Source organism: Canis lupus, chromosome 7, assembly GCF_003254725.2.
Source record: "Canis lupus dingo isolate Sandy chromosome 7, ASM325472v2, whole genome shotgun sequence".
Lineage (NCBI taxonomy): Eukaryota > Metazoa > Chordata > Mammalia > Carnivora > Canidae > Canis > Canis lupus.
In genome coordinates, this window is record NC_064249.1 from 19,997,888 (window position 1) to 20,010,471 (window position 12,584).

The window sequence follows — 12,584 nt, forward strand, 5'->3', positions numbered from 1 at the left end:
AACTAATGATGTAGTATTTGTTGGATAACTGAGTTTAAATTAAAGAAATTAAAAAATTTTAAATTACATATTGAAAAATTTTCCTAGGCACAAAAATTATCAACATCAATATTAACAGCGATGTAGACATCACTATGAATACTTGCAAAATAAGAGTGTTGTCTTTTCTAGGAAGACCTCAAATAAATAATTTGAGGTAAGATAGAATCCTCAAATCAATTATTTAAAATAAAAGTATTCACATTATAATCAGCCAAAGGTAGTTTTTTGGGGTCATTTAAAAATTAAGAGTGTTTCTGTATAAAGAAGGCAGGCATCTCACAGATACCTCTAAGATTAAAGGATCTATCAAATAATCTTATTAAATTATCTTACACCTTGAAGTGTTGAAAGTAAATAAAACATATTACAAAACACATCCAGACTGCTCCACCTTAGAAGGGACATTTTCTCGGCATACAATAGCATGGCCCTCTGTTCTCAAGACATGATGGAAATAGACATCTTCATTTGAGGATGTATCACACAGAAAAATGTTAAGGATTCCATCTACATATTCATCCACTACCCCCACTAATGGCTTCAAACCACACAACTTCTGGAATTGTATAATAGCTCTGGATGTCCAATGTTCCTGAAATATAATCAAGATAGGAGATTGAGATGATAAATTCAAACATGAATTATAGTAACCATACACAAAAATAAATTCCTGATGAACTAGAGATTTTAGTGGAAAAATAAAACCATAAAAGTACTAAAATAAACCACTACAAGATATTTATGATTTGGGAATAAGAAAAGTCATAATAAAGGGAAAATTATGACAAATGTGATTATGCTGAAAATTTTATTATTTATTTGGTGGAAAACTTTCATTTTCAGAAATGATTAAGTTAAATTATTGGACTAACCCTCCCATAGAAACTACTAAAATTCTAAATAAAATATTTTTTATTATGTCCAAAAGCATGAAAGAACTGTCAAGAGAGTAACAAATCATCAGGACTGAATTAAAGGGAAAGTGAGAATTATTTTGCCTTCAAAGGGAAAAGAAACGAGACTTCACAAGGATTCACAGTTCAATTTTCACATCACCTGACATTACACAAATCCTCAAGTTGTTCATTTTAAACACATATACCCATTAACATGGGTCCCGACTGGTAGTATTCCTAGGTACCTGGCAGAAGCAAATGCAAATCTCTCTAGAGGTAGGCAATCTCAGCCCATTATTCAAAAATTCTTACAAACAATTTTTCAAAGACAATGAACAGTATTTAGGCAAAGATAAAAGGCATACCAAGAAATAATCACAAGTAAAAACAAAGAAAAACAAAATAAACCTTCAGAAACTTTAGATATTTTATTTTTAGACAATTATAAAGCAACTAAGCTTACTACACTTAAAATAAAATAAAATAAAAAAAGAGATGAACTTGAAAGTTTCCACAGATCGGCATCTATAAAAATTCATCTAGCAAAATCACAAAGAGAGCTTTTAGAAAGTAAAGATACAATAACCAAAACTTAAAACCTAAAAGATTGATTCAGTAGCAGATTAGATATAAAGAGTAAATCAGTAAAGTGGAAGATAATCTGGAAAAAAATACCCAGAATGCAATATGGAAAGACAGAAATATGTAAAATACAGAAGAGTTTTTAAAATATGGAAGATTAAATTGAGAAAGTTTAACATACTTTTAATTGTGTTCCCAGAAAGAGATGCAGAAAGAGAGAGGAATATAAATATGAATAATGGGGAAAAGACTATAATAACTGAAGAGATGATGGCTGGGAATTTGCCAGATTTAATAAAAAGTAACAAAGCACAGAAAAAGGGAGTTCAATGAACCACAAAGTAGGATAAATAAGAATAAATCCACACATAAACATACTAAAACTGAAGACACAGGCAACAAACAGGAAATGCTAAAAACAGCTACAGACAAAAAGGACACTGCCTTCAAAGGAACATCCATCAGCCTGATGGCTGACTTCTCCAACAAGGTAAGGGAGATGGGAAGCCACTAGAATATCTTCAGGGCACTAAATACATTCCCTGTCAACCTAAAATTCTCTACCTAGTGAATGTACCTTCTAAAAACAAATGCAAAATTACGTTTCCAGGTAAGCATAACACTCACAAAATGAAATCTTTAAAGAATACAATGCAAATAAAAGGAAAACCTTCCCAAGGCACTTGAGTGGTGAGAATGAAGAGCAAAGAAATGGAGAAATACATGACTAAATCTAAATGAACATTATTTAATGTGGTCAATCCCTTGAGGGGTTTAAAACAGTAACAATTATACAACAAAAATAGATCAGAAGAGGAGGTTAAAGAAGAAAGTATTCTAATGTCCTCACATGGTTACATACATATGGGTTGTATTTCCTAAAGTAACCCTAAAATAGGATAGTGTGTTACTTAGTAGAATGATTAGAAGACTTTTCAAAATAATGCATGCAACGTGAGAAAGAAAAAGAATAGGTAAACCAGTGATGTTTTATCAGGGCCACTAGGTTCTCCCAGGGCCGGCAGAGTTTAGTAGTAGTCTAGGGATTTGGGCAGACTGCAGTCGCTGATTTTGAAACACCTACTGTGGCTCCCTCCCGTCAAGGATTTCTCCCTTAACTCCTAGAGATTCCGCCATTCCCAGAAAAATGTCCTCTAACTCTTCAAGCCAGCAAGGCTATAGATGGGGGAGCGATCCCCGATAGAAACTGAAAATTTCCTGATCTTACCCTGCCAGCTTGACTTCCAAGGGTAGATTTCTGCTTTTCTGTTGCTTTGGATTTTGCCTATGGGAATATTAGTCCCACCATGTTACTCTTTTGTTACTCTGCCATTACCAAATGCATTAACTACTTTTGAAACCAGAAAAAAAAAGTGAGATTCATTAGTTTAGTCAAAGATCTTTATTAAGCACCTAACATGACACAACCATTGATCTAGGCACTAGAGAAACAGTGAACAGATAATGTTCCCCATCTTAGAAGCTTACATTGTGAATTTGAACAATTAAGATAATACCAGATAGTATTATAAAGATAAATAGCAATGAATGACTGAAGTAGAAGTGTGCACTGTAAATCAGCTGGTCAAGGAAGCCCTTCTTGGTAAATAATATTTGGGCTTAAATTCTGAATGACAAAAGGGGCCAACCAGGAGAATTCTTTGAAGAAGCTATTCCAATGAACAGAGTGGGCAAAAGCCCTAAGGTCAGAAGCATTTCAGGAAGGAAATAAGAAAACAAAAAGAGAAACAAAACTGGAAGCCATCTGGCTAATATGAGAATAATGAAGTCAAGTGGCTCCAAGTGGGTCACAAAGCTAAGCTTCCTGATGGAAACAGTAAAGAGAAACCTAGTCAAGGCTAAAATGCACCCTAAAAAACAATCCTGAATACAAACTTGCACAAAATGATAACCGCATAAAGTATTTACATACTGAAAAATCAGAACAGATTGAATGTCTAATAAAGGGATAATTAATCTATGATATACATTAACCTAACATTACTATGACTATTAAAATTGAGAACTATGGTAACATATAAATTTATGCTGTAATAATGCTGAGTTAAGAATATAAAATAATACTATTTTATGTAATCCTGAGAACCCTACGAAAACTCTGACCCTCAACATCAAATAAACCAAACTAAAAGAAATACATCTAATTTCTAAATTGAAAGTGTTTGAAAGGTAGAACATATTTCTTTTTCTTTCCTCCATTCTGTGTTTTTCAGATAAAATTTTTAAAGGATTAATCCATATATATGTAAGCAACTGGTAAATTAAACAGACAAATGTAGTGCAAAAAGTGTGTATGGCATATATAATTAAGAGTTCTGGGGTCCCTGGGTGACTCAGTCGGTTCAGCATCTGCCTTCAGCTCAGGTCATGATCTTAGAGTCTTGGGATGAAACCCCATGTCCAGGGTCCCTGCTCAGTAGGGAGTCTGCTTCTCCTTCTCTCTCTACCCCTGCCCCCTGCTCATGCTCCCTTTCTCACTCTTGCTCTCTCAAATAAATAAAATCTTCAAAAAAAAAAGAGAGAGAATTCTGAGAGAAAAACACAAAGTTAGGTGTATGATAATCATAACTACTTAGACAAATATACCTATATGGATGAAAATGCCTCCTGCTTCATCCCACTCCAATGATCTTGCACAGTTATGTTACTAGACAATTCTTTAAAAAACATATAACTGAGTACGGTGGTTCCCTAGGTACATCCTTTAATTGCTCCCCAGCATCTAAAGGACAATGCCCAGACTCCTGAACACGGATACGGATCCCCACCTCAGGGTCCTGTCCATTTCTCTCGTATCACTTGCCATCCACCAACTCCAGCTCATTTACTGCCATGGAAACAAAGAGAGCCATCAAATTTGAGATGTTTTATGTTACCCTCCCTTTAGCTGAAACATCTTTTTTTTGTCTAGTTATAGTCCTAATCTTCTTTCAGAGAATTCCACTCCAATACCACCTCTACCACAGGGTCATCCCTTACTACCGTGAATAGAGAAGTACACTCCTCCTTTTGCACCTCCAGCACACATTATAAATATCTCTACCTCAAATATGACACAGACAGTGATTTCTGTCTTCATGTCTATCTTCCAGACTATTCACAACGATTTCTTTTAGGGCTTATTCCACATTTTATTTTTGTATCCTGAGATCCTAGAACTGTTCTCAGCATCAAATGTTTGCTGATCAAATGGAGAACAAACATACCTCTACTGGTCTCACCCAAGCCAAAGAACACGGGATAGCCTGAGCTGGAAGCTTTGTGTAGCACCACCTGCAAGAGATAATCAAATACACAAATATTTAATGATATTTTAAAACTGTATTTTATAGACTCTCTAATCCATTCTTGATTTTAGCTATTCATATCACTTCAGAGTATTTTATTCATGCATTTTTAAGTTAATGTCTTATACTTTAAAGCAATCTAAGGAACAAAATTTTTAAACATAACAGCCTTTGAAAGCTATGTAATTAAAGTAAAGGGAGGAATAGACCAATCTTCATGCTATATAAATGCAACTTTTAGCATGACCCCAAAAATCATTTTCTTAATAAGAGATTGGAATTTAGTCTCATGGTCCCTTCAGATTCACAGTCATGTGAAAGAAGACAGGCAATTATAAGACCCCTGTGAAACTAAGTGACCATATACCAAGTCCATCTGCACTAAGAACAAAGAGGGATGCAAGGGAAGAGGCAAGAGAAAAGGAAGAGCAATCCTAACTCCATGTAGCTTCAGCAGGAGGTATCAAAAGTTAAGAATAATTTATTAAGATTTGTTAACTCACTTGAGAAACCTCAGGGAAGACTTCTGAACAGTTCCAATATTTCCAAAGTCTGGGTAGAATACTTCAACTTCCTGTTTCCCAAGGACTCGGTGGATAATGACCCGATACCACCACTTATCCTCAGAAATCCTTACACAACAGAGATGTCCTGGTTGGATAAAATACTCGGGCATGGCATATCGATCAGAAACCAGTTGGTTAGAATAGCAGCGCCTACAGAATTCCATAATACAGGGAATTACACAGGGGACAAAAATATCAAGATCATTTTTACTGATGTAACAAGAGCAAGAAAGTCTTGGCAAAAAGGAAAAAAAAATCCCCACTTTTTCTGATTTGTTAATGCTTACTAAGACTAATTAATTTTACTTTCCTCTTTCTTATCCCAATCTCTTCTCTTCAACAACAATCCTCTTCAAATAGAAGTTATACACTCATTTAAACTCATACTCTCTGAACAAAATGTAATCCAACTTTATTCCTCAGCATTTCCTAAAATGGGTGTTTTTAAAACATCAATGGTCTGTTCATTCCCAACTCCAATAGCCTGTCTCCCCGGGTTTTGATATACTTGCTTTCTCTGTAGCATGACCTCTGACCCCATCCTCTTTCCATCTCTATCCTAGTTTCTAAGACATTGGCTCTGTAATTGCCTTAAAAGTTTGGGTTCTCTGGGCTCTTCTTTTTAGGAAGTATATAGAAAGTATAAAACAACAAAAACTTAGGCTTTGGAGCCAATGACATGCGCTTAAATCCTGACTCCATCATTTACTAGCTGTGTAACTTTTTTTTTTTTTTTTCAGTTTACTTGCTGAGCACAGAGAGGATAATAAAACCTTATTTCAAATATGTGAATGTATGGCAGAGAGCCCAAATACAGTAAGCACTCCTTAAATATTATTATTCTTACTGTATACAGCACCATCTCGCCCATTTTCATATCTTATGAAAAGATAAACTGGTGATTCTCCATCTCAATCTTTAGACCCTGAATTGCTTCTGACTTTACAGATGTTAGTTGTCCCCAATTTTCATTTTCCTTGCTTCTTCCCCTAGTAATAGAATCCCAAACTTTAACTGAGCCATTCAGATTTCCCAGGCTCCCTTGCATCTAGATGTGAATAATACGTTCTGGGCAATGAAATGTGAAAAAAAAAAAAGTAAAGTGCATTATTAGTATGGTAAAATTTATGTGTATTCTACCACAATTTAGAAAAGTGTAGAATTTGAAAGTATATTTCAAAGAAAATGGCATGCCTCCAACCTCCTACACTCTTCTCTTTCTCCTTCCCACCGGCTGGAATGAGGGCCTGGTAGATGTAGTAGCAGTCTACATCCTGGACCATGTGGATGGGGCAACACACTGTCTGGGATAGCAAGGCAGGAAACACTTGCATCCCTAACACCATGAAGCTACCCTATCAGTCTGCATTGCTTAAATATGGACTATTATGGGAAGAAATCAATTTTTATCTTCTTTATCCTACTAGGGCTAAAGTTATGTCTTTGTAACAGTGGCTACACCTAATCCTAACTAATATTGTCCACTCAACATTGTCAATTTACCTCATAGTCACCTTAGAAGCACCAGGTGCAAAATTCTAACCCAGCTCAAATCTACCCAATCTCTAAACACGAGTTTCATACTCTCCCTTTCTGGCTTATCCTTCTCAACCCCATTCTTGTCACCAAGACCTGACAACTGTACTTTCTGAAATTCTCTACAATTTCTCTCTTCCTTTCCACTCTCAGTCTCTTACCAAGACTAGCAGAGTAAGGATGCCCTTCTGTTCACTCCATCCATCTTCCACCCTGCAACTAGAGTTATCCTAAAATACAAATCTGCTGATGCCCCTACTTTCTTAAAATCTTCAGAAAGGCTCCTGTCTACAGAATAAGCCAGAATTTCTTCCCATGGTGTTCAGACTCCAGGTCTTCTCCAGTATTCCAGTTTCACATTCAGTCACTGTCCACCCAGCCTTATGCAGTGGTGACATCACTCCCCTATTTCTTGCTCCCAGAGCATAATGCCCGTTGTTAATGCTGGCCTTGGTGCCAGGGATTGGGCCTGTACATACCTACCCACACCTTCTTGACTGGCAAATTCTTGTTTTTTAAGCCTAGCTCAAGTATCTCCTTTGTAAAGCTTTCGTCCACCTCGCCCAGGCAGAATTACCACCTCATGCAATATCCCTCATATCCCCTATCTTCCCAGATAATCGTGGTGTTCACAAAGGCAGAGACCATGTCTGTCTTCTCCTTATACCACTCATGCCTCAACATCCCAAGCACACAGCAGATATGGTATTAATAGTAATAGCAGCCAACATCTGAACTAGACTCGGTTCTAAGTACTTCAACCTTCACAAGTGAGGAGGTAGGTACTACGACTATCTTTACTTTGGAAATAAGGAGACTATGCTTAGAGAGTTAAAATAACTTCAAAGTCACAGAGCAGTAAGCGTGCTTTAAAACATGTACTAAATATTATAGGCATGCTGCAATGGAATATGTGATAATATTTTTACTAAGTGATTATGTGACTTACATTATGCCAGGTGTTCTTGGATGAGAGATGAGTACATAATAAGGGAAAATTAGATTAAAAAATGGAATTTTCTTGAAGAGGTACATAATAAATACTCTTATATGTGACACCAATGTAAAAATCAATTATTATTATTTATTTACTGTTCATAAATAAATCTAAAATAATGTACACACTGTGTACATTTTACATGATGTTTACTAAGAAAGGACATTTTTCAGCAGAGAAAACAGATTGGCGTAGTTGTTCTCCAAATCCCTGGGACCCTAATGCTCTTTCAAAAAATCCCTAAGATCAAAGGTATTTTAATATTTCAGTATCATTGTGAAAAATAGTTATCTGCCCTTTTCACTGTGGTAACATTTGCAATGATGGTATAAAAGGTGCCCTGACCAAATCAAGGCAATAGCACCAAACTTTACTAGTAGTCATTTATAAGTCACTGCCATGTACTCACAATAAAATAAAATTTTTAAAAAGTAGACAATGGCATTTAAGAATATTCTTGATAAAGTAATAAAAATTAAGCTTATTAAATCTCAATCACTGAACAATATTCTCCGTGACAAAAATGGAAGTACCATACACATAAAACACTTCTCAAGTTGTCTTAAGGAAAAGCACTTATGCATTTGAGTTGTGCATTGAACTAGTTGCTTTTTTAGTGTGGAACATTTTTACTTGGAAAATAAACTAGCCATTGTTTTCATGGAATACCATTTTTGCTTGAAAGGACCATTATCAAGCTATGTTTATTCAGACTTAGGTATCTGACACACAATTTTCTAAAAAATGAAGTGAGCCTGTCACTTCAAGGAAAACACTGACAGTATTTGTCATTAATGATGAAACTCAAGGCTTCTGGGTGAAAATTAAGATTTTGGACATGTTGCATCTACCACTATGAGTGTGACAGTTCCCTAATATGTAATACTTTCTGATGAGTTTAGTGGTGACATTAATAAATGCTGAAGATCTACATAACTCAGCAAACCAGTATTTTCCAAATTACCAATGCATGTTTTAATATTATTAATGGAGTAAAAGATCCTTTCAGGGCCAGTTACATTTATCCCACACTGAGAAGAGCCTTATGTTTGCTTTAACATCCTGTTATTACTGTCTTGAAATTCTTAATAACTTTTAAACTTGGCACTTTGCATTGTAATTTTGTACAGGAGCCTGCAGTTGCATAGCCAGTCCTGGATCCATTCAAAGTGCAAATGAAAACCAATGGATTTTAACACAGTAGGGTATGAAAAGTTCAAATTCCACATTACAACTAATCTTTAAAAAACTACCATTTGCCAAGTTTTGGAATGTTCACAAATTTTCTGAAAATATTAAAGAAGGTTCACAATTTTCTGAAAAAGCAATTAAAACACTCCTTTTCCCAATTATGTATCAGTGTGAGGGCAGATGTTTTCATATACTTTAACCAAAACAATGTAGCTCAAGAGATTATAGACCAAAGCAAATACTAAAATCAAACTTCCTTCTATTAAGACAGATATTGAAGAGATCTGCAAAAACATAAAACAATGCCACTATTCCAATTTCTGGAAAATAGTAGCTCTTTTTCATAGAACTACATTATTTATATTCATACAAATGGACTTATTTTTTAAAATATTTAAATGTTACGTTTTAATTTCTAAGATAAATATCAATAAACAAAAAGTTCCTGAGTCCTTAAAAGTCCTAAACCAAAATGTTTAGAACTACTGATTTAGAATGAGATATATGAAAAATACACTGAAATCAACAGACTCCTACCGCATCTCAATCATCATGTCTTCAAGTAACTCTGATGAATCTCTGCTATAGATTCGGATGTAGAATTGACTAGGAGAGATGATATACTCCACAAAGACTCCCACAAGGGTACTGGTATCTAATGGTGGCAGTCTGCATAATTTCTTGTCCCGTACAGCATCTGGTGGGATATCATGATTTGCCATTGCCAGGTTGAGCTCTGATTTGTTAACACCTACTTGCTACAAGTTAAAACGGAAAAGAAACCGCTATAAATCTCTGAGTGGCATTTCAAACTAATGACATTTCTCAAAGTATATTTCATGAGTCATCTCTATCAGAATCACCTGGGAAATTATAAAAATGAAGCCTCTTAGGCTTTAGCCCAGACAGATTTAAAATACCTGGAAGTGGAGCCTCCAATTATGCATTTAAAAAAACCTCCCTAGGTAATCCTCATGTATATCAATATATGAAAACTACTGCCTTATGATATTAAAAGTATGCTATACAGCTGCCCCATACAAAATTGAAAATATGGTACTTAAAATATTCAGGCTGAGCCAAGACAGTCATCCTACCCACCCATACCAACAAAGGTAGCTTTAGATAACAGATTAAAATTCACACTAGTCTTCCAATCAAAAAGGGTTTCTCAAACATCCTCATTCTAAAATATACTATTTTCCTGTAGGCCTTTCTCTTGTCCTCTAGAAAATGTGCAGTAGGCTCTTCAAACCAAGGTTTTCCTTCCTTTCCAGACATAGATGGTAGAAGAAAAGAAGAGTAAGCAATTAATTCTTTAATAACAGCAAAATAAACAACAGGAGATGAAAACGCAAAGAGGAAGAATTGTGTGGAAATGTAATGAAGAAAAAATAAAAACACCCTGTAACTGCAGACAGGTGCAAGGGCAATTTGCAGCAGGTGTTGAGACATATAACTAAAGCAAATATCCTCCATTCTTCCCTCTGAAGCCCTTGAGGGTTTTCCAGCCTATATTTTAAAGAACACGGACCAAGCATTGGCTATAATCTCTTGAGAAACCTGGCAAATCTTTAAAGCCATCTGAAAACTTTAAAATGAGATCGGAATGAAAGTTAGTAATACAAAAGATTGAAAACCAGAATAAAATAAGGCAACTTCAGAGCAAAGCTTTGCTCTTTTCTAAGAAATCATATATCTAGAAATAAGACTTTCCTAAAATAAAAAAAAAAACTTTCCTAAAATAGAATTTTGGTTTAAAGAAATATTCAATCAGTTACTTTCCATAATGCTGAATCTCCAATGTACAAAGTCTGTAAACCTTACTTACCAGCTGTAAAGGCTTTACCACCAGATTAGGCTTCTTGCAAATCTTCTGTTCTGGCTCCCTATGGTTTTTAGGAAGACAATCCCATGCAGTCTCCTTGACAGCAGCAGTAGACAGTGAATTTCTAGGGGGACTGGAGACACAAGCTTTGACGTCTATTTTCTTATCTGATTGAACTAAACATGAATTTCTGATTGATGAAACATCTCCATCTGAAATAATCAATAGAGCAGCCTGTGGATAGCTATTACAATAATTTGTGTAACTATTACTAAGGACATTCTATCACCCAGGCACTGGGCAAATAAGGGGAGACATGAACCCATCTCTGCGGACCTTTCAGTATGGAGAGATAAAAGGAAGTTCTAGATGGGAACACATCTTAAATTATTTATGTTGGCAGGGAGAGGGTAAGTCTGGTAAGGATCCTTTAACTTTAATTAAAAGTTTCATTTTGGGGGCAGCCCGGGTGGCTCAGTGGTTTAGCGCAGTCTTCAGCCCAGGGCATGATCCTGGGGACCCAGGATTGAGTCCCATGCCAGGCTCCCTGCATGGAGCCTGCTTCTCCCTCTGCCTATGTCTCTGCCTCTCTCTCATGAATAAATAAATAAAAATCTTAAAGAGCTTCATTTTTCAACATTCTTGTTCAACGTTAGCAGTGAATGTGCATTGCTGCTAAATGTACAATGTATTTGACTACTTAATATTCCACAATACAATGCCTTAATTTTTAGGGAATTATCAAATCAATCACATAACTTGTTCAAATCTCATGTGTATGATGATTGTAAGAGGTTGACATATTAAAACAGACCCCAGGGCAGCCTGGGTGGCTTAGCAGTTTAACGCTGCCTTCAGCCCAGGGTGTGATCTTGGAGACCCAGTATCAAGTCCCAAGTCAGGCTCCCTGCATGGAGCCGGCTTCTCCCTCTGCTTGTGTCTCTGCCTCTCTGTCTCTCATGAATAAATAAATAAAATCTTTTATAAATAAATAGATAAATAAATAAACAAACAAACAAACCAGACCCCAGATAGACCTAAAACCATAGTGGCTCCTAAAGAAAAACTAATAAAAATGCACAAAGATATAGGTACAAGGATATTTATCATTGTATCTTACATAGTAAAAAAAAAAAAATACACTCAACATGTCAATAGAAGACTGATTAAGACTGATTCAGTGAATATAGTCACATAAAAGAATTCTTTGTATTTAAGAAAAGATGTATTGTATCTTGTATTCTTGTATTTAAGAAAGATGAAATAAACTTATGCTGATATAGACCATCCATAATATATGAAGTATAAAAAGCAAGAGCTTACACAATATTTGTATGATACTATTATAATGCAAGAAAATTATACATATGATAGCTATGTTATATACAAGAGGTCCAAAAAAGACCCATTAAAACAATTCCTAGTTACCCTCTACATTGTTGGAATGTTTAAACTAGTAATATTGCTTTTATAATTTTTGAAAAATCTAGCTATGCTTACATAAATGTTGAAAAGCTCTGGAAAACTATAAAAATTCTAACAGCGTTTTGGAGGAGGGGAGTAAAGTGATGGTAAATGTTTACTTCCAACTTTCCACTCATCTGTGGTATTTTTCAGAATAGTATTAAATACTCACTA

General features: G+C 35.4%; 1 protein-coding gene across 6 annotated transcripts in view; it reads right to left on the minus strand.

Moving 5' to 3' along the window:
* The window catches only part of TDRD5 (tudor domain containing 5), a 108,798-nt gene that overhangs the window by 47,161 nt on the left and 49,053 nt on the right, over positions 1-12,584 (minus strand). For all 6 annotated transcript variants that reach the window (XM_049112177.1, XM_025430141.3, XM_025430138.3 and 3 more), the window contains 5 exons: positions 10,950-11,158; positions 9,656-9,876; positions 5,332-5,544; positions 4,748-4,814; positions 434-634 (listed from right to left, as the gene is read on the minus strand). In XM_049112177.1, the coding sequence (XP_048968134.1) occupies positions 434-634; positions 4,748-4,814; positions 5,332-5,544; positions 9,656-9,876; positions 10,950-11,158 (911 nt within the window). The remainder of the gene's footprint in view (positions 1-433; positions 635-4,747; positions 4,815-5,331; positions 5,545-9,655; positions 9,877-10,949; positions 11,159-12,584) is intronic.